This window comes from Haplochromis burtoni, unplaced genomic scaffold, assembly GCF_018398535.1.
Source record: "Haplochromis burtoni strain Fernald_Lab_line unplaced genomic scaffold, NCSU_Asbu1 Contig_3, whole genome shotgun sequence".
Lineage (NCBI taxonomy): Eukaryota > Metazoa > Chordata > Actinopteri > Cichliformes > Cichlidae > Haplochromis > Haplochromis burtoni.
Window position 1 is genome coordinate 2,655,423 of NW_024582364.1, and position 21,540 is coordinate 2,676,962.

Consider the following 21,540-nt stretch of genomic DNA (forward strand, 5'->3'; position numbering starts at 1 on the left):
TTTATAGTTCCAATGCATCCAAACCCAGAATCCTCTGTCTATCATGACCACATTAGGTTACATGAGACAGGAGGCCCATCAGACCTAATAAGCCTTATCCTTTCCAGAAGATGGCCATTAAACTCCCTCCTACTATGCCAGCACAGCCATCAGCACCCAGTCTAGTAAATTAAACAAATGAATGGCGTCCCCAGTATTACAATTAAAGCATTGAATAACATCAAACAATGAAGCTCATTGACAATCTACACTCCATGAAGAGAATTAGATAAGTCAGTTATAAATCACTTATAGGGAAGACGCTCAGTGCGTACATTTTCTTTCAGTCTTTTAATGTCAGGCTCATATTCAGTCCTGATTAATGCCTGAATGTTAGCTTTCAGGAAGGGAGGGTGTGAGAGAGGCAGCTTGCACAGCACCATTTCAGTTGCCCCAAACAACCTGTGGCTTTTGCCAAGTTGAGCCCTCTTAATTTAAGTTCCTCTCTTCTTATTTCACTCTGCCTACGTCCTTTTTTCAGTTGGGGGTCTCCTGTTTTTATTAAATCCCCTCCCCTCCCTTTCGTTACAAACACAACCATGTTATCCATGTCAAATCCATTGGAGTCAGCCTGGGGAAGTCAATATGGAGCCAATAGATTATGCGCTTTTTATTAAATGCTGAGGCAGACTTTGCCGAGAGTATGACAGAAAGCTTTAAATAACTAACTTTTTAAAGGCAAGAGTTTTTAGTGGAAGGAAAAAAGATTTTTTGATATAAAAAAGTGCAGTGTATACAATACACAGTGAGCCAAGAGCTTAATGAAAAGTTGGGGGGGAAATGAGTTGTAGTAAACTCTGAAACAATGAGGGATTTTTGTAAGGACCAGAGAAAATTAATGAAATGCAAGCAAATAACAGAAAAAAAATGTTGGTCAGATTCTTTAGTCCTCCAGAGTAGATGCAAAAACAGAAATGATACATGTATGAAATATCAATTTGGTGAAAAACCAAAATTATGGCAAAAACACAAACAGCATCAAGCCTCGTTTTCCACCGTCTTATTTCTTTTAGCAATTAACACCTGCCAACAGCCTTTCACCCTCCTGTCCTGAGCCGCAGGTGTGAGGAGACCAATGTGTGACCTGATGAAAGGCACACTGCCAGTCTAGTGGCAAACAGTCATTTCCCCTCACTGATAGGCCACTCTTAATTTAGAGCAGCCTAAGGAGGTGTTCTTAGTCACCACCACACACACACACCGACACTCACCGGCACCGACACTAAAAATAAACCATTACCACCAGCACGGCCCACAAGTCGCACATCAACCACGGCAAACCAGCTATTCCCTGCCTGATAAGATAGCGCGTCCTGAAATTAAACACAGGCAGAAAAAGGACAGACAAAGGGGTGAACATGGGTGTCACAGGTGAAAGTATAAATCACCACCTGTACAGGACTATTGCTCCTACTCTTCGCACTGCTCACCCAATGGCCGGAACCCTGGAAGTGACAGTGAATACTAACAATGCGAGCTTGTGTCTCACGGGCCTCCGTACAGCAGGCGCAGAGTAGAATCATAAATGAGCGACTTTGACAGAAAACAGCATTGGCTTATAGAAAGAAAAGGGGGTGAAGGATGAGCAGCAGAGGACGCAATGAATTTAGAGGTTGGGGGATTTTTTGATATGACAGGGGGTAGTTATTTGCTGGCAGCAGCAAGCCCTTTACCAACAAAGGGCCTTTCATATTTCCTGTGAACAGAGACAGAGACTCCCATTAATCCCAAAGGGAGGGCTCATCGCATGCTTCTAGTCCGCACATAAATTACTTTTCTTATACCCTTCCTCCTGTTACTTCTCACTGTTTAGAGCATCACGACAAACGAAAGAAAACAGAAGTTGGCTCCGCATCTTTTATGTTTGAGGCCACTCTTAAAAAAACTGTTATGTTAGCGCTAACTCATACCACATGTGCCAACGTTTGCCACGTTTCAAGCTGCAGCCAGGAAACTGTGGCTACCCCACTCTCTGCGTGACTCTCCTCATTTCTGTCTCTCTTTCTGGTACGGGAAGAGTGAAAGAATTCTGCACAGCTGTCACGTTTTCCAGCAGATGAAACCCCCCTCTGACGGGCAGAGAAAATGCCAATCCCCACTTAGCCAGCACAGAATGGAATTTAACGGTGGTGCACAGGCGCATGTATACACATGCTCAGACCCCTTGTTGGTCTGGTAGAGGCCATGATAAGCAACTAGGGAACCACCGTTTTCACCTGTGGGGCATGCTAGCAATGGATCTGCTAGAAGTGGATAGCAGTGAAATGGACATTGATATGAAATGAAAAAACGAACATCAATGCATGCCACCTGTGTCTCAACTGCCTTGTTTAAAAAAAAACCCACAAATCAACACAAATCAATTGCATTTTCCAAGCACACTGCAGCAGGACATATAAATGAAACCCAGGGTTTAGGCGGCGCAAAGGCTAGACGCTTTCTGTGACCGGTATTCATAGAATGCTGCTCAGAGGTTTTTAAATACCTACAAAGATGCTTTGGTTGTTAGTCTCACTGTCTGTAAAAAAGCAACACCAGCCACACTGTTGCTGTGAGACTAAGTGTTGCTGAAATTTGTACGAATCTTCTTTATAACACCGTGATTTGCTGACATCGTCAGGCAATTCATTTATGCAGCTCTCCTTTAGAAACGGCATCACTCTAAATAAAACGTCTAAATTCTCATATCCTAATAGCAGCTGCATGCTTGCATGCACTATATGCATAGTCTAAATTCTGAAAAACATAAGTGCATTTAATTGAATGCTTTTTTTTTGGTCTATGGAAAAGCCTCAGAGTGCAAAACTTCAATATATTGTAATTCCGAAGATGTTTGCGACTGTGTTGACAGTCAAAATTAAATAAAACTAATACACAGCACTGACACTCATAAATAAATATTCTCCTCCAATTAACTACCCAATCATTCAGCGGATGCATAATGAACAATATGTGCCAGTGTTGCCCACTACAGTCACTCTGCACAGAATAAGCCTGGTAAATGCAGAACAAAGCCTTGTTTGTGTGTCTGACCTCAGCTCTCCAAGACAACACATTCTTGGTAGGACAGAGGGGAAACATTCAAATGGGTTCACCGCAGTTGTTTTTCCGCTATTTATCCAATAAGATCTCCTTTAAAAGACAAGCTGTGTGTGTGTGTGTGTGTGTCCCCTGTGAGGAGAAGGGTGGGGGAGGAGACAGCAGCTTTAAACAAACACTAAGTACTGACTTAATATGCCATGTCAACCTGATGTTCTATGCTCTTGGTAAATCATCAACAGCTGTCTGTTGTTTAAAAAAAGTTTTTTGTTTACTCTTTAAAAGGATAATCAGTGGAACAGTGTTTTTGCAAAATCACCTCACCATCATTGCTCCACAAAGGAGTGATGTGAGTGAATGCTAATTTCTCATTTCCGGTAAAAACCTGACTCAAACACTAATAATGACAAATGGACTAAGGTGGCCAGCTAGTGTTCGGACTGTGTGTTCCTGACTGACAGCCCTATCAACCACCAACCGAGATTAGAAATGGCAAACTCCATGAGAGCAGAACATGATAAGTTAAAAGGTTACAAACGGCCAAAAGCGCCAGGGCTGCATAGTTCAAATAAACATCGCTTTCATTTTATTAAAGCGACATTATTTACAATACAGGGCAAAAGTCTGAAGTCAGATAGATGCTGCAATTTATTGAGAAAAAACATAAAAACAAAACAAAAACAGCGCGTGTACAAATCTACAGAGCTTGAAAGTCAATGTTTGGTATGGTCACCTTTTTACTTCAACACAAGCTTGATCTTAAGCACCTCTTTTGTTTTTTCCTTAAGTAGTCTTTGGGATTAGTTTTCCGAACTTCCTGAATGACATTCAAAGAGCTCTTCTCTGGATGTTGGCTGCCTTTTGTTCTGTTCTTTGTTAAGATGACCCCACACTGCTTCAATAACGCTGAGGTCCATTGTGGGTTTTTCTATCCAGCTATGCCTTTACTGCATTGGAAGTGCGTTTGGGATTATTGTTATGTGGAAAAGTGAAGCCAATCAGACACTTTCTAGGTGGTACTGAATGGCGGATCAAAATCTTGATGTACTTTTCTGCATTCATAATTCGTCAGTTTTGACAAGATCTCCAACGCCGTGTTTTACAGAAGATTGTACCTCCCGCTGTTGTACCTCTCTCCTGACCTGCTTCGTACATAGTGACGGCAAAACCAAAAACTTTCATAAGACCTGTTGCCACTAATTTTCAGCCCAGCTTTTGTGCCATTTGGCATACTTTAGCCTTTTTATTCCTCTTTCCCTTACTTAGAAATAGCTTCTTATAAGCCACTCTTTCACTCAGACCATTTGTGAAGAGCAAGTGGGGGGTAACTAAATGGTCAAATGCATCTTTCAGGTCCTGTGTCAGGTCTTTGCTGTATTTTTCCTATTTCTTAAGGACATGAATTTCAGATACTGTGACAGGCTGCTGGCTTTTGTTTTTCCATGAACGATCCAGTATTAAGTAGCTGGACAATTAAAAAAAACAGTCATCTGAAAAAGGTTAGGTAAAAGAATTGGACTGAAAATGAGTGAAACAGCAGCCAAAGTTGAATAAACCCAAATGTAAAAGACTTTCAGAAAACCTTGAGAAATGCTTATTCAGAACCACTTTAAAACATCAGAAGTAAAATATAATCAGACATGAGGGGTGGCTCAAGACTTTTGCACAATACTTACTCTTCTTTCTGACAAATTTCATGGCTTTTTTTTTTTTTTTTAAAGAAATGCTCTAAAGAAGAAATGCTTTAAAGAAGTGCTGCAATCGGTCACAGACTGCAAAATGTCCCACATTCTGAGGCGGCCCCTGTGCAAAGACGCCGCCTGGATTGAAAATGTTAGGATGTTACAGCTTATTCCCGTCTCTATATCTGTATCTGCGACTGAAAGGGCACAGGCAACTCACACCTCCAAGAGAAATGAGGAGAAAGTAAAAAGGTTATGAGTGATGTTGCAAAACTCTCTCGCCACTGTGTTTTCAACACACATTGTAAATTTCAAATAAATACACGCTGAAATTCAGCCAGATATATTTTTTTGGGCTTTACTTTTTCATTTCCAGCATTTTGTGCTCCTCCTCTTTTGTAACTGAACTGTGTGTGAACCTGAGATTTAGGTGACAGCCATGCTTAGCTACAGTGTGATCATACCCTAAGTGCATGTTTTTCCATCAGCTGCCACCCACTTGTCTGCAGCACCAGCTCGACGTATAAGCTCTTGCGATATGGAGCTTTTCAGGTCCAAAATACACACTCCCACTCATACCCACCCCTGCTACCCACAGGCCAAGATAATATTTTTTTCCAGTTTTATACTGTACATTTTGATAAACAGTCCATTTAAGCACAAAAACAAGCCCCACCAGCGTAACGCACAAGTAGGCACTGCACTCACCAACAGCACGCTCAAGCACGCAATTCTCATGCATTAGTCCTTTTACCTCAACCTATATCTATCTTCCTACAAACAAACAAACACTTGAAAAAATATCAGCCCTCCTTGGAGGATGGTGCAAGTAGCATAATTTTACTGATTCTCTAAATTGGACTATCGTGAAGCACGCACGCAATATCTGAGGTACATATGTGAACGAAACAAATGCACGATATTAAAATTGCCCTTATTTTAAACCGCACTGAGAAAGTTGTCTAATAACTAAAATACATTTATGGGACAAGTCTCTTGTTTTTATCTATTTCCTTTTCCCCTGGGATGTAATTGCAGACCTATATACAAACAATGCATCACAGAGCTTCTCTACACTATAAAACCGGTTTTAGTTGAATCCAGTAAGATAACAGGTATGATTATGAACACAAAACCAGCGGGGCTGTAAAACAAAATAACATCATAGCATGTTGATCCAATATAAATGCATCCCTCCCCCAAGATTTTACAGGCTGGGAGCTCAGAGGGAGGACAGGGCTGAAATAACATGTACTCAATCTTCTCTATTCACAGCTCTGGTTCGCCACAGTCCACACAAACATTCTTTACATGCTTCATTTTATTCAAATGGTTTTTCTGCCTGCTAGATTACCCCATTGTCTTTCAGCCGCAATAAAGCATAAGCAAGTGAAGACAAAAAACAAAAAACCAAAGAAGAAAGATTTGTGATTGAAATAAAACTCCAAGGTCCTTCAAATTATCTTTGCAGAAAGGCTCGCAAGTGGCTCTGAATCCATCAGATAATAATGACCTCAGTTTAAGATTGGCTGCTGTAATGTGTTTTGTGCTCCAAGTTTTAATCCTCCATGGAGTCTGCACATTACATACCCCGATCTCTCCCCAGACATATTCATAGAAGCACTGTGATTTTGTGTAATTCTAGCTGTATGTGCTCTCGCTGTCTAATTTATTTGAAAACAATTGGTCAAACGCTGTTTAAAAAAAATACAGTAATGATTTAAATGAAAGCAAAAAAACTAATAAAAAAAAAATCTGGAGAATAAAGCTGCCCCCTCGGTTCGATACAAAGCTCTGCTCCTTAATAAGCACATTTTATTTTCCCTTCTGGATGTGGGTCCCTCTATCACTAGTGACAGGCGTGAAAGGTCAATAACCTTGGCTCATAGCCCTCGTATGGTTAGCAGTGCCGCGAATTAATGGTTCAAGGCGTTATTCCAAACTCTTCAAGTCAGCCAAAGGAAGCTTATCTTCTTCAAAGGTCACAACATTTAGATCACTTAGTGTGACAGCGAAGAACTGACACAGGACCTATATACAGTAAGACCGAGCATATTCTATTTGTGAGAAATCAGATGGAAGGTAGGTGGGATGTTGTTCAGCATCTTCAAATCCAGGCCATACAAAGTGTAACGACTTCTGGTACTCTATCTAAAAAGCTATTGAGGAGCTTCTATTGTGTTTTCAATGAATGTTCAGTTCGTCAAAGTTCAATTTTATTGAGCAATAGTTCAACTCACTACTTTCTGATCTTTAGAAATATACACAAAGGGGAAAAGATAAAGAGCAGAGACGTGCAATTCTCTCGACCAATTCTGACTTTTTCGAAGCCACATTCACAGCATGCAGAGTGATTTCTGAAACTTCTTTAAGGCCTTATTGAGTTTTTTGTTGTTTTTTTTAACCTTGAATCACACAACACCCTGTATGGGGAAACAGATACACTGTACTTGCCATGCATTTCCCTTGGCTAAAAAAGATCAGTATGAGTGACCAGAAAACAGCAGCACCTGCACGCTGTAAAGCACAGCACCAGTCTAACGTCTGACCCGAAGGTTTTTGTTAAGACTACTTTTTCTGCTTCAGGCGTCAAGAGACTAAACTATGGAAACAGCTGGGATTTCATAGTAGTTTCATGGCCTTGACTGCTTCATGGCATTGGGCAAATTATCTGATCTCACCTTCCACTAGTACAGCTATGATTTTCTTCTTCCAGCTATGTGTTTTTGCCCACCACAACCATCTTGGAATCTAGACAAGTGTGCCAACAGGTTTCCTGCTAATTTAAACAAAGAAAAAAAACCCACTGACATGCAGAATAAGATTTCAAAGTTAGGAATGTAAATATTGATTTTAATATTAGTGCTCATGCAGATCTAATGGGCAGCTGCTGCCAGCTCTCTGACACAGGCAGATTCTATCTGCCCAGGATAAAATGATATAAAGCCATACAGAAAATGAACAAGTACGGAAGAACTCGGGACACTAAGCATGGCCCAGTACTTGGAAGAAAGTGGCCATTAAAATAGTGGCAATACCTGAGCTGCTTTGACAGGTGAGAATAGGCAGACATGTGTAATATGCCCTATAATTGACATCACAATGCTGTTGTTGTTTTTAGGGTAGCTGAATAGAAGTTTTAGGTTTCACCTAAAATATATTTTTGCTTTTAATATTTGAATATCTTGAAGAATAATGCAGAAGTCAAAGGCTTGCAAGACTTGCAAATTCTGCCTGTTTAGACACATTTCATCTGAATCTTGTTAAACATCCATCCCCAAGTCCGACTGGGGATGGATAGATTCTTAAAAGCTGATTTAACATACCTCTGCTTCAAATCTCACTTGTGTTGTGAAAAAAATATACATAATGCCAGTTCGTGCACTCTGCTTAAAATGGGGTTCAAATCTGGGTTAAAATATGTGTGACCTGTGTGTGTGACTTGCATACATAAAAAGGCTAAAGACAGGGCTTGCTCTGTTCGTTATTTTGCACATTTGCAAAAACATATCTCATTAATATTCATTTGAGATCTGCCATTGTTACAGGCAATGTACAACTGACTGCTTCTTTTGTTAAAACTTTAGTTTTTGCAAAGTTTGAAGCTCTGCTTTGGGTCAGTGTCCTGTTGTGGGAGGAAACCAGCTCCAATCACGCAGCATCCAAAGAGTTTGGCATTGCATTGTAACAAGGAGTTATATAGCTTCCCTTGTTCAAGTTTTCTTCTGTGCAAACCACACCACTGCTAGCTAAGATCTCATATGAAAGTATAAGTAAGTTTTGTGGTAACATTTATATCTCAGAAATCTTACAGCCACTTCTAGCAAAGCTTTGCTAATGTAGCTACTTGACTGTATAGCTAGCTTACGGTTTCTAGCAAATGCTGTTCAATTCATAAAGAATAGGAAGGACAAAAGCAAGGAAACACACAAATGTCAGAAAAGGTACATTCATAACAAGAGCGAAACCAATCGAAATCAGATTCAAACATGCCTGTTCTTTGTTCTTACGTACCTAAGCACCATATATCTTGGTTAAACATGCTTTGAACTATCAGACCTGCAGTTTGCATAACCAATTAGAAAAAAACCCAAAAACATTACCCTTGCAGACCCTGTTCTGCTGAGGAGGCAGTGCAACTGGGGGGGAAAACGGTGACATTCTCCGAGATCTTTAATGTCTTAGTAAATATCGACACAGCTAATATAAACTTAGACAACACAGGCCGCAAAGTGATATGTTGCTTACTGCTATAGTGCATGCTCAAATGGAGGCAAGAAATTGCTGTAGGTCAATCATAATATCCCTGGGGTTGGCAGACACTGGTGTCAGCAAGGCCTGGTAACAGTAGATCACTTGAGACGAGTAATACTGTGGGCTACATATGATGAGCCAACAGTTTGTGGGGAGAGAATGTAAAGAAATATTTACAATCGCCAGTCCAAATCAATATTACACTGAAAGCTTTAGGACCTAGTTTGCATATGTATTCAACCAAGGTCACTGCAACCAAGAAAGAAAGAAACAAACAAAGTAAAAGGACTAAATGCTACAGTACTGTCCTTGCATTACCCAATTAAGGCACATCAATCATTATATAGAGCCTGGGGAGTTCCTCCATCTTAAAGCACTCATCATGACGCAGAGGGGGAAGGGAAAACAGGCGAGTGGTGGAGGTGAGGACTGGATCAAACATGGAGAATGTCACAAGATACAACCTAGCAAGTCATAAGAGGCTAGTGTCCAGAAAAATGCTGGTGCATTGAAATTTCAGCTTGCAGCAGAACACAATAGTTGGACTGGCCTCTTCCTAAGCAGGATACTGGGCCTTTGTGAACACAAAGACAGTATGTGGGTCAATTAATCTATCCATGCTTCAAATTTCACTTGTTTGCTTTTGTCAGAGGAATAATACAAAGCCAATTCTTGTAGTCTCTTGATTTTGAGGCTTGAAATATGTGAGATATGTGTGTCACTTGCATACATAAAAAAGGCTAAAGACAAGGCTTGTTCAGTCTTTATTTTGCACAAACTATCTCATTAATATATTCATTCGAGTATTAGCTTCCTGGTTTGACCCTGCGCTCAAAGACTGCATTGTCTGCCCGCTGTCTGTCGTTCGTAGCTATGCAAGACAGGTAATGCCGACGACTTTTACACCTGAGCAGTAAGTGAATGCCTACTTTTCTGGTGGAAAGCAAAAAAGGCTGGAGTTAAATGTAACGCTTTACGAACAAAAGATTTAACAAGAGTGAGAAGCAGCGGGGGGAGTGGGAGGGGCTTCCTTTCACATGCCTGCCAGCGTAAACGTGAGGACAGAGTCCTCCGTGCACTCATGTAGCTTAACATAATGAGAAAAACAAGCACAGTACAGACAGAAACTGTGGGCAAAATCGAACAGGGTTATTGCACAATAAACAGCTGGAGAAACACTACAAAGAGCGCTTTCTCTGTAGAGACAGAATCTGTGAAAGAGACGTGGAGTTGTTTGCTCTACCAGCCAAAAAAAGGCTCTCCCACAGAAGAAAAATGACGCTGAAATCCACAAATCAGACCCTAGAAAAGAAAACAATTCACTCCAAAGTGATGATGTATTGTCTTCTAGGTGCAAGCTGGCATTTTCTTTTTTTTTCACACTGGTTCTAGCATTTCACTTGTGAAAAATAATACTAGCCCAGTTATATAGAGACATATATGCAGAAAGTCAGGTCAATACAGCTATTTATACATGGCCTCATTACACGGCGGGGTCATCTATTGCACGTTCTGGGTGTTCTTCACATTAAATAAAACATATCAGAAGCAGTGCACCAGGCATTCATAATCACAATAACTAGGAATGTTCCAGATCTTTTTCATGTCACTAGTAACTGCAAACGTGGCAAGATAAAAACTCATAAACTCCCATAGCCTTCATATGATCTCGTGAAGGAATTCTATTGTGAAATCCCTGCTTCTCAAATCCATCTTCAATCACTGCGCTTTGAAAACAGACATTAAAATTGTGATTTGGCAAATGGAGTTCCACGTGTACACTATGCGAGAGGCAAAGGACCATTTACGACACACCAGTCACAGTCAAAATTATATAGCACGGCCTGACAGCCGATTTTCTGTCAAATCTTATGTTAACAGAGCCTTTAAACCTAGCTGGTTATAGAAACTTCAGTCACCATTATACTTCGTCACCTCCACCTCCACCGAGACCTCTCTGGGCAGAACAAGCTAATTATATGCCAAGGTCGAACTTCCTACGCACACACACAGGCATGACAGAAGGGCAACTTAACTACTTCCAAGTGTCAGTGGTATGCTGTTAGGTGCCCATTGTAGAGGGCAGGGCCTGTAACTGATAAGAGGGACATGAACTGAGGCGATAAGAGGCTTCAAGCCAGTGTCTGCTCATTTGCCTCCAAATATGGAGCATTAATTTGATACTAGCTTTGATTCGGAGAAAACTTCACCTAAGTTCAGACACCAATAAAATGCATCCTATAAAATCATGCCGCACAGCAGGCTCAGAAAGCGCACACAATTTAGCTACAAATAGGTGTATTTGCTTTCATACGCTAACATTACTAGTATTTCACTGTTACAGTATAGCCTTAGGATTGCAATGGAGCTATAATGTTCTGACAAATGACTGCGATGTTATTACCAATGGCACTCCAGTCACTCTGTTTCCTTGTTATATTGCCGGCAACTTACAAGAGGTTACTCTCCAAAACCATTTGCTGCCAAGATTCAATCTGTCGTCACAATATGTGGTGGTTATCTAGGCCACGCTGCTCCCAGGAAAGAAAAGGTAGAGTGAAGTCAGATGAAAGCAAATGTATGCAGGCTGATAACAATAAAGAATAAAACAAATTCAACCCGAACCCGACAGTGATTCTTTAGCTGGGAATTGGAGCGCAGCCTTCATTACAACATATTGATCTCAGCAAACAAAGACCCTGAATTCATTGATTCACTTTGAGGGAAAAAAAAAAAAAGAGGGAGGCAGGGGCAGCGGACTGCTCTTTTGAACAAAGTTATAGTGAAAGTGCTGCCTTAGCTTAAAAAAATGAAGGGAGGTAAAAAGAGAAAGATGGCCATGGTCCCGTTGTTCCGCAGCGACAAAGAATATACATGAAATACAAAGAAAATATAATATAAAGGACGAGCGTCTCCTCGTAGTGCTCCTAATTTTTCCATACTGCATGGTAGTTACTCTGTGCCTATGGCTCCCGTCTCGAAAATGAATTTGAATATCAATAAAGTCATTTTTTGAGATTAAAATGCCAAGTGCTGCCACAGAGTTTCAAAAAATATATCCATCTCACACATCCCAAAAACAGAGATCTCAACAGCTCAGTAAATATCCTGTTTCTCCTGTTTTTCGGAGTTATCAGTAAATATTTCAACAAACAAAAGAGCTCTATAGATTTTTCCTAAGGCAGATCCATACAACTCTCGGTCCACTCAACAAAAACCATAATAGTTACCTACTGTCCATCATGCTGTTGGAGGGCAAATGCTTAGAAACCTGCATACGTCTCAAAAACCCTAGGTTTTAAATTTGCGTTTGTGTCTCTAAGTGATGAATGATCATCTCTGCGGGTCAGAATAACATAAGGTAGAAGTGCTATGCATTTGCGGCCTCCCCCGGTGATGGGTCAGGACCTTTTTGGCTGGTATTCCATTTATCTATACTTCATCAGGAAACCCCCGACAACCTCATTCCCAATTTGAGGCTAGGCAGAAAGGTTGAGTGTGTTGCTGAGCACTAGGTCCAGTTTACAGAGCAGGTCGAGCAGGGTCATGTCTCACCAAACACTGGGGCCCCTTGAACACATATGAGTGGCCCCGGCTGTATTAGAAAGTTAACACAGAGCAGAGAGACAGAAAAACAACATACTGGTTTTATCTGGTTCAGAATTTTAGAATTTCCAAACAGATTTGTTCTTCTGCCAAAAGAGTAAAATCGGTTTGTCTAAAAGGTTTGCAAACATAGCAAAGAGGTGCATTTAGTCAAAATAATACATTTACTACAAATTCTGAGATATATTTAGCCTGGAAACATTTTCCTGATGTATTCTACTCGCTGATATTGATGCTGCTTTTTTCAATCCCTTTATTAAACCGGTCAACTGTAAATCCATCCTCCAAGTCATGCGTGGAGCCAGCCAGCCAACTGGGCCCTCTTGACACCAGCACATTTAAAGCACTTGAACCAAGGCCAAAGCTGACTATAAACATTCTTCTTTTTCATCACCAGAGCTCCCATAATTGTCAAGAAAATAAGTGAAACTCGGGGCTCAGGGGTGGAGGAAAGAAAAATGAAAGCAGCATAGAAGGTTGGGAGGGGGTGGGGATAGCAGAACAGCAGCATAAGAGAGTGTATTAAACTCAATTAAGCTTTTGGGCTTTTCATTAACCCAGTTTTTAGGGAGGGAAACCTCTGCTGAATAATGCTTCAACAAACTCGCTTTGCAACCCTGCTTTAAAGGCTTCATCTAGAAAAAAACGGCACAATGTGTGTCAGCTCTCCAAAGCCGCAAGGATTCCATTAGAAACCCAGGAGCAAACCACCCGCAGCCGCAGCCTACCTGAAATTAAATGCAATTTAGTAAAGTCACTTTGTCAAACAACTAAACTAGATAAGGGGGAAGCACTGCCTTCACATGTGTGATGGTCTGATAATAAACAACTATGTTTGGTCATTTCTCTTCGGTAGTATCAGGCCAAAGCAAATATTCCGGCCTAAAAGCAAGGTCATATCCAGCCCAGTGGAGACATAGCGCCCAACTGCCCATGCCTGATGTGGTTTGGCATCTACAAACAATGAGCACAGCCTCCCTTGAATGGCTCATTGTAGAGGAATCCTCATAAAAGAATAGTTGTACTCCCTGACTTTTCTGTGTGTTGCTCCGCCATGTTACTTTGATGCAATTAATTGTTACCAATCTAATGAAAATCAATGGGCTTTCACGCGGTTAGCAAACAGTTAAGGTCTGCTTTACACAAACCTGATTAACGCTTACTACTAAATACACATTGTTAACTGGCTGGCCACAGTTCCTATCATTAAATCCACAGGATGTCTTTAAATTAGCGCATACAATGTCAGCAGTTTCCATGTGAGCCGCCACCATTTCCAGGTCTTACAGGCCTCGGGATGTGTATTGTCATTCAATGGCAAAGACGACGCTGCAATTAGATGGGACAAAGATGTCAGACGACTCACCTCCGAGGTGTCTAATGCATCTGGGGTCAAATGCAAAATCATATGATCAAAGGACTCATGTTACTGACACCAGACGCAATGCACTGATAGTATTACATGGGCCACTCCAGAAGATCCTCTTTCAAATAAACTAATCAAACCATCAGACATCTGGTGACCCTTCACCAACAACTTAAAGAGAAAACTTTGCATACTGAAATGAACCTTCATTGGTTAATCAGCTACTCCACAATTCAGCCATTGTCTTTCCGATTCGTTATTTAAAACCTCCAGGCTCACAATTGACGACGTTAATGAAATGCGAGGAAACATAAAGCGTCAGCCTGCTCAGCGTGGCTAAAAAAGCATTAGTTAAAAAAATAAAAGCTTGCTAGTGAAAAGCAATATTCTACACCAGCATGGTGAAAGCAACGTTGTAAAACTTTGGGAATACTCTTCACACTGTGGGGGCTTTGTCTTTCAAAACATGCCACAGGAGATTTTCATTAGAGAATGCAGTTTCATTAACATCATCCCACGCTGCTGAGCTCTGCTGCATTACAATGACACAGGAGTGCCCCACTCTGTCAAGGAAATCTCCACAGAGCAGCAATGTGTCTGGGGGAGGGGAGGGCAGAGAATAGAGGAGGTAAGGGGGGTAGTGTGGGGGCAAACAAAAGAGAACCTGATTACCCCCAGTCACGGCTCATCCACGAGCCGACGGAGGGAAATCCATCACCTGCTGGATCAAACAGGAACTTGTGCACAAGGTAAAGCCCAGTGAAAGCTGCACCCACCCATCGGAGCACTCTCTTCCCTCGCTCCTTTCTTTCTTCCCTCGGCACTGCTACCCCGCCACCTCCACCCCACAGACTCACACCAACGGCAGCGTGCGAGTTTTAGGTACGCGCTGTGAAATCGAGAATGTTTACTAGTCCAAATGACCTCAAGGCTCTAACCCTTCTGATGGCACAACGGTGATATATTCCACTTTTATTACCGTCTCCAGACCTGCGTACCATTTCACAGTAGCTGCATCCTCATTTCACCAATATTAAACTCCAAAGAAGCAGTATTGGTCATGCCTGCTGCAACGTAATGAACTGCTACTTTCTTGTTTGCACCAGTTTATATGCTGGAAAAAACATAAAACCCACTTTTGTGTTCAGCAAAGAAGGACTACTGCTGTAACAAACATTCCCCAGGATATTTAAATTGCTGTTATTACTGCTATTGAGTGGGCTTAGCAGTGTCACCCTGTAGTTGAGAACACTACCATTGTAGCAGGAACTTTTGAGTGTTTGAACTAACAGGCAAAATGTTTAACGAGTTTGATTGAAATCTGTACAGAAGTGATGATAAATTATGACAACACATTGTAATGCAATGGCATAAGATAATGAAAATGATTCATCCCTTCATTGGAAGGCAGGGAATGTTTAATAACTAAACTATTTGCTTGATTAACGTTGTGTAAGTGTTCGAATGTGTGAGTAATTGGGTTTCAACGCTTTGCAACAGGAGTCACATCTTCACTGGATTCAACAAGTTTTGATCCACCAGATATTAGTTGCTAAAAAGGTAAACTAAAAATAATAATAATACTAATGTAGCCACAGTGTTTGCCCAGCAGTCAGCTAACAATGTGCCTGGTTTTCAACTTGCTCTGAGATGAGAAAAAAAACCACCATGCAAGCAAAGCAGAAAAGAGCCATAAAAAGCTGAGGCACATTTAAGCTGGTTTACAAGGCAAACTACATGACTTGCAATACCACACAACAGCACTAAAGCTAATTGTTTAAATCTGTCAGGCTTGTTCTGATCCTCCCTGAATTGTACCACATGGAGGTAGGTGAGCACGCTCAACTGATATGCATGCATGCACACACTCGCACCCTCAAGGAGAGACATAACAGGGCAAGGAATGTTTCACTACTTACCGTTAAAAAGGGGCTGTCCTTTCTCGGTGATATCTGGCACCACAACCTTGTATACATCTTCAGAGAAGCCTGGCCTGCATGGTGGGGCACCCCTGCCCTCTGCTGCAATCTGTAATAGTGGGGTGGGGGTGGGAAAGGGGCAACAATGTCATAAATCAACCTTCAGAAATGCACTCCTGTTGCCTCCGAAACCCCTTGGTCACGTTCTGAAGTCCCTACAGTTGTACAAAAGCATCTGTTGTTTTTATAGCAGGGACCGCAATTAGGATAATGAGGCCAAAAGGGTTAAGCATTAGCCAAAAAGCATGGCTAGGCAAGAACAAGCTCCATTTGTCTCTGTGTAGGGGCCCAGGCACAGGGTAATAGCCAACACTCTTGGCCAGCCCCTCTGATCAACACACTACTCTAGACAAACACTCTTCACTTTGAAGTACAGGAACAAGGGAATAAAAAGTAAATGCTAACAATCCACTGTTGAGGGAATAAACATTTACGTGTGAATGTCTGAATAAACACCCTCAAACCACAGCGTTTTCTAAAGACTCTGCGAGGTTGTGACTGATCAATATGTTCCTTTTTATATCCCCCCCCCCCAATTTCAAGAAGAAAGCTGTAGTTGGGGGGACAAGATATTTAGAGAGTAATGTGGCTGTTGTAAAGAAAGAAAACAAAGCTTATGAAACTTGTGTTTCCATAAAGAGTGAGTTTTGCGCCAAACAAAGAAAACAGCGACTGTGAAGAACACACGCAGGGTATACTTATTAAGAAAAAATGCTCTGGTCTCCAGGCATGCCCAAATGTAGCCAACTAACAGCTCTTAGGAAGGGAGGCCTGGCCCTGTTTCTTTGCGTGCACTCTCAAAAGAATGTAAGACGAGAGGAGCCCCGCTGAAAAAGAGCATTGTGAGTATCCGTGCCACTTGCCATTCTTAATCAGAGGAATTTAAATGGAAAATGCTGGCAGAGAGGAGGGGTTGGGGGAGCAGGAGGAGGAGCAGAGCTGGAAGTCTGGCACGTTAGAATAAGGGAGGTATATAAGGGATGTATATTTCTAGATACAAATGTTAACATACATCACAGTTGCAGTTTTTTCAGATCCCAAAAAGCTTTCATTTAACTGCCTGATTGCTTTTTCCCCTGTTGCTCAAAGTGTCTGACTAATGAAAATAAATACATTTCCACAAGTCACCCCATTACACAGAGGGGTTCCAACCTTAAGGCTGGACAACAATCATTATCCCATCACTGAGGTGAAATTACCACAATAACATGTAGTCGGCTACTTCTCATTGTTCATCTTAAAGACTTTTCTTTTCTACCACAGATGCAATTAACTCGCCCGGGGGGACAGGGACACGCTGCAGCAATCTACATAAATATTAAACCAAACTAAATATAACCAAGTCATAACTAGGTTAACGTGGGCCTGTATCGCCCAACTGAGAACACATTAGCCTGCAAAATGATTGCAAATAATCCAAATGATTATTTTTTTTGTTTTTTGGCTAAAATGCGCACGCAGCATCTCTTGAAAAAGAAGAAAAGAAAGAAAGAAGCCATTTAAGTCAAAGCCACTTTACAGCGGATTTTTGTGTACTGTTTTTATCAAACTGCACGCAATGTAAAGTGGCCGCTGGAGGGTCTAAGCACCGTGCCCGGGTTCCCCAAACTCAACATTAACAGCGTCGCTACGAAAGAAAACAAGCGGCGAAACTGTCCGGTGTAACTCCTGCTGGAAGCCGCTTTACACGTTACATTACCTGCAGTCCTGCCAAGACCAGCAGCAGAAGCAGACCGCTGCCCTCGTGTAAGGAACACATTTGGACGCCCGTGAATGCTTAATTCCCTCCGAATCCGTGAAAAGAAAGGGAGAGAAAAAAAGAAATTTAAAAATTAAAAAAAAAAAAAGAATATCCCGCTGACTCAAGTACAGCCCTCGATGGAGAAAAAAAGAGAGAGATCCTTCTACGACAAAGGCAGGAGCAGCGTCAGGAGCGGCGGCAGCATGTAGCAGCCTCCTCCTCTGTCTCTATCTATCCAGTCCGTAGCTGACGGAGGGAAGAGCACTGCCTGGTACTGAGGCTGCTGCGCCCTCCCATCCAGTCCGACACGAAAACGAAAAAAAAAAAAAAAGCCCCGGCCACTAGTCTATAAACCGCCCATCTCACTGTCTCTCCCTGCCGGTGACACAGCCAATTTCACTATTGGAAAGGAGCGGGTTCTCTTTAGCTATCTCGTCTAATGACTATTGACATGGCATTTTTATTGCTGTTGTTCTTGTTGTCTGTCTTATAGCTAAAGTATGCATCAAATGAAAGTATGCTTTCAAACGTAGAAGAAACAACTATAGGTTTATATTTCCAGCCTGAAAAGATACACGATTACAAAACTGCTAATTGGACATTAGTGTCCTGATTCCAAACGCAGTATATGGTTTTCATATACATAGGTATTAAAAAGTTTTAGTAGTGTATCAAACCAAAGACTCACACAGTTATTTAGCGATGATTGCCACACATTAGTGGAACATTTTGGTATTTCCTTATAGTTTCCCAGCCAAACTCTTTGGTCATTGGCTCCAGACTCCTCTGAGAAAGAAAATGCTTTTTGAATGTCATGGGCATCAGTAAACCAGTTAGCTGTCTGTCAGCTGGCATGAAAAACAGCCCAGATTTTACCGATCATTAGGTGTGACATTCAGATCACACCAGCCCTGGGATAAATATTGTTTGCTGCATGTTACATTCTAAGGATTATCATTTATCGGTGATTAGGGTGTGAATCTGCTTTGGTTATCCTTTATTGATCTCTCTCTCTCTCTCTCTCTCTCTCTCTCTCTCTCTCTAACACACACACAAACACATGTGCACATGCATATACACATATACACTGAGCACCCCATCTCAGGCTAACAAGCTCATTGTTTCATAAATGGCTCACTCGTTCTGGAATTTGGAATTCTGCAGTCTATTCATCTTTCCTCAGCTTAGAATTTGCAAGCAAAGATATTTTTTTCATGTTCCACTCAAACACACAATGAATAATTCTCTTAAATTGCCTCCTCATGTGATACAGCCTGATGAAGGTTAAGTCACCTGGGTTGTGCTGCTGACACCTAATTAACTATCATGAGATAGCTCCACGAAAGAGATCGCATCTGAGATATTTTATTTCTGTAGATGGGGGAGAGGGAAAAATACTTATTCCATCTGCAAATAATAAACAAAGGCTGACTTTCGGTTCACCCCCTCCTGGGCAATCTATTGTTTTCCAAGTTATTGGCGGTTTCAGGTACAGACAAGTAGGCGTGTGATGCTGCCTCCACTCCTACAAATCAAACCATCCACTCCTGAGAGTCTGTTGTAATCCTAAATCAACAGCAAGCACCATTAAATTCCTCTTACACGCAACACACATACACACATACGAGAAGCAAACGATGTGTAGTTTTGTTTTTTTAAGTGTGTCTGTGAAGGTTCTCAGTCATCCAGGTCATCGTAGTCAAAGCTTGCAAAGAAAAGCGTCACCTCTCATCCGAGAAGCTTCTTCAGTTTTTTTAAGCGCTTCCTTCTTGCAGAAATGGGACTTAAGTCACCTCTGACTCTTCTGTTATCAATTAACACGCCTGATGATTAAAAGTAATAATTAAACCGTTCATTAATGTAAACAGAAGAAGAAGAAGAATGCACATCAAAAATGAATATAACACACACCTGTCACAGATAAACTGTTGTGGTCACGTTTCCCTTTCTTTCGTCGATTAAGGAAAGTCAGTTATTTACCAAAGGCAGCCACATTTCACGTGCCCTTCCTTTCTTTGCTGTGACAGAATAGGGCAAGAGATCAAACCGAATGACCTGCTGATAATTGATATCACATTTTGTACAAATTGTTACATTTATGTAATCTAATTGAGAGTGGGATCAAAATGCTCCATCTCTTTGATTAATGCAGAGGCGGTTATCTTTCATCAGTACTTGTCTAGGCAGGGACGGGAGGAGGCGTTAGTGGGAATCCAATTTGGACTTGGTGCATTCAATCAAACAATATCACATTGCATGATGCATAATACCAATCTGAGACCCCCAAGAAGTCTTCGTGCAGCACATGTTTTACCGTGGCTTCAAAATGTAGAGGAGAACATTTTTGCCATCAAGGTCACTTTGCAGTCCGTGGATAATATATTCTCCGGCCTGAGCGACTCTGTGTGCAGACAGATAACTTTGTTTTGCAAGCGTGTGTGAGGCAGCTATATGATGCATGTTGGTGGTGATGCTGACACTGCTGTTGACTCTCATAAGCACAGGTGTCTGGGGGCCGGTGGCCCGGAGGAGCCCTCGATTCCACACCTTTTAGTCTGCACAATTGGATGTTGTGTGGTGTATTGCAGCACGGTGGCCTTGACCGCACTGGAAGAAAAATGGACGAGGTCAGCAGCACTTTCACATCCGCGGCACTTCTTCATGCTGACTTTGTGTTGATACAGGAATATGACACAGTTCACCCTCTGCTCGCGCATAGTGTAATGCGGAGCTTAGGCATTTACTTGCGAAAGCCAAATTTACTGTATATCATAATATTCAATGACACTTGTGGGCCCAGCTTTGTATCTTGCAAATAGTAGTATTTAGCATTGAAATATATTCCCTTTGGGTAAAAACACACATATTTTGACCTCCTTCAACAATTGGCTAATTACATTGTCACTGTCATTGTCCTATGCATGTCAAAGGTTGCTTTGGAACAAATTAGTGAGCGGAAAGGAGCACCTCAACGCCATTATCAATTTCAATCAAGCTTCATTGTTATGCATTCAATAAAGGATCTCTAAGGACCGTCGTATTGCTCTGATTATTCTCCTCTCATTCCAAATCAGCTCATTGAGTCTTTTATTCCATTTGAACAATAGAGCCAAAAAGAGACGTGGTGTAGCTGCAACTCTGTATAGCATGTACACAGATATATGCCTGTTTTTTTCCTGCTTTTTACAATGATTTTTAGCAAGTTTCCGCTTCGCATCCTCCACATAGTGCGTGGCATGTTGACGAAAATATTGCACGGTTACTTGGCTGAAGTTTTGTAACCTTGAAAGGATCTGATTATATTTTATTATTTGCAAAGTGACAAACAGCAACGGAGACATGCACGAAAATTTCTGCTGAGCATTTTCTCTCTGTAATTTTTTGTGAAAAGACATGTCAGTAAAGCAGCTTGGTGCCACCCCCTTTGTCGACAAATAAAGGCAAAATGCTGCTTTGCAAGCAGCTCTGGCAATGTCTACGGAGTCACGGGGCTTTTACAAGTGTGTGTCTGCCCCAATTTATGGATTGCAGTTTTTTGCTGGAGGCCACATCTGTCTGCTGCATGCTGGTGTGCCACACAGATCTAATAGTGATTGATTGCCTGATTGAGGGAAATTGTGTTGAACTCCCGAGCAACCCAAGGAGAGAAGAAAACATCTTTAATTAGTGATGCAATAAAAGTGTGGCTATTGATTTGTAATGGCACACGCGTGTGCAAAAAGACACTTATCCCAATTATTTATTGTTCAGATTTCAGCTTAGAGTGTTAGCGTGCTACATTTGCTCATTAGCACAGAACACACAGTCACCTACAGTACAAGCTAATGGGAGTGT

General features: G+C 41.5%; 1 protein-coding gene across 1 annotated transcript in view; it reads right to left on the reverse strand.

The window, feature by feature from the left end:
• cdh2 (cadherin 2, type 1, N-cadherin (neuronal)) overlaps positions 1 to 18,016 on the reverse strand; it is a 60,412-nt gene extending 42,396 nt beyond the window's left edge. Inside the window, exons 1-2 of the mRNA XM_005912696.3 lie at positions 17,665 to 18,016; positions 15,906 to 16,014 (exon numbers count right to left, since the gene is read on the reverse strand). Of these exons, the coding sequence (XP_005912758.1) occupies positions 15,906 to 16,014; positions 17,665 to 17,724 (169 nt within the window). The 5' untranslated portion in view covers positions 17,725 to 18,016. The remainder of the gene's footprint in view (positions 1 to 15,905; positions 16,015 to 17,664) is intronic.
• Between the last annotated feature and the right edge of the window lie 3,524 nt (positions 18,017 to 21,540).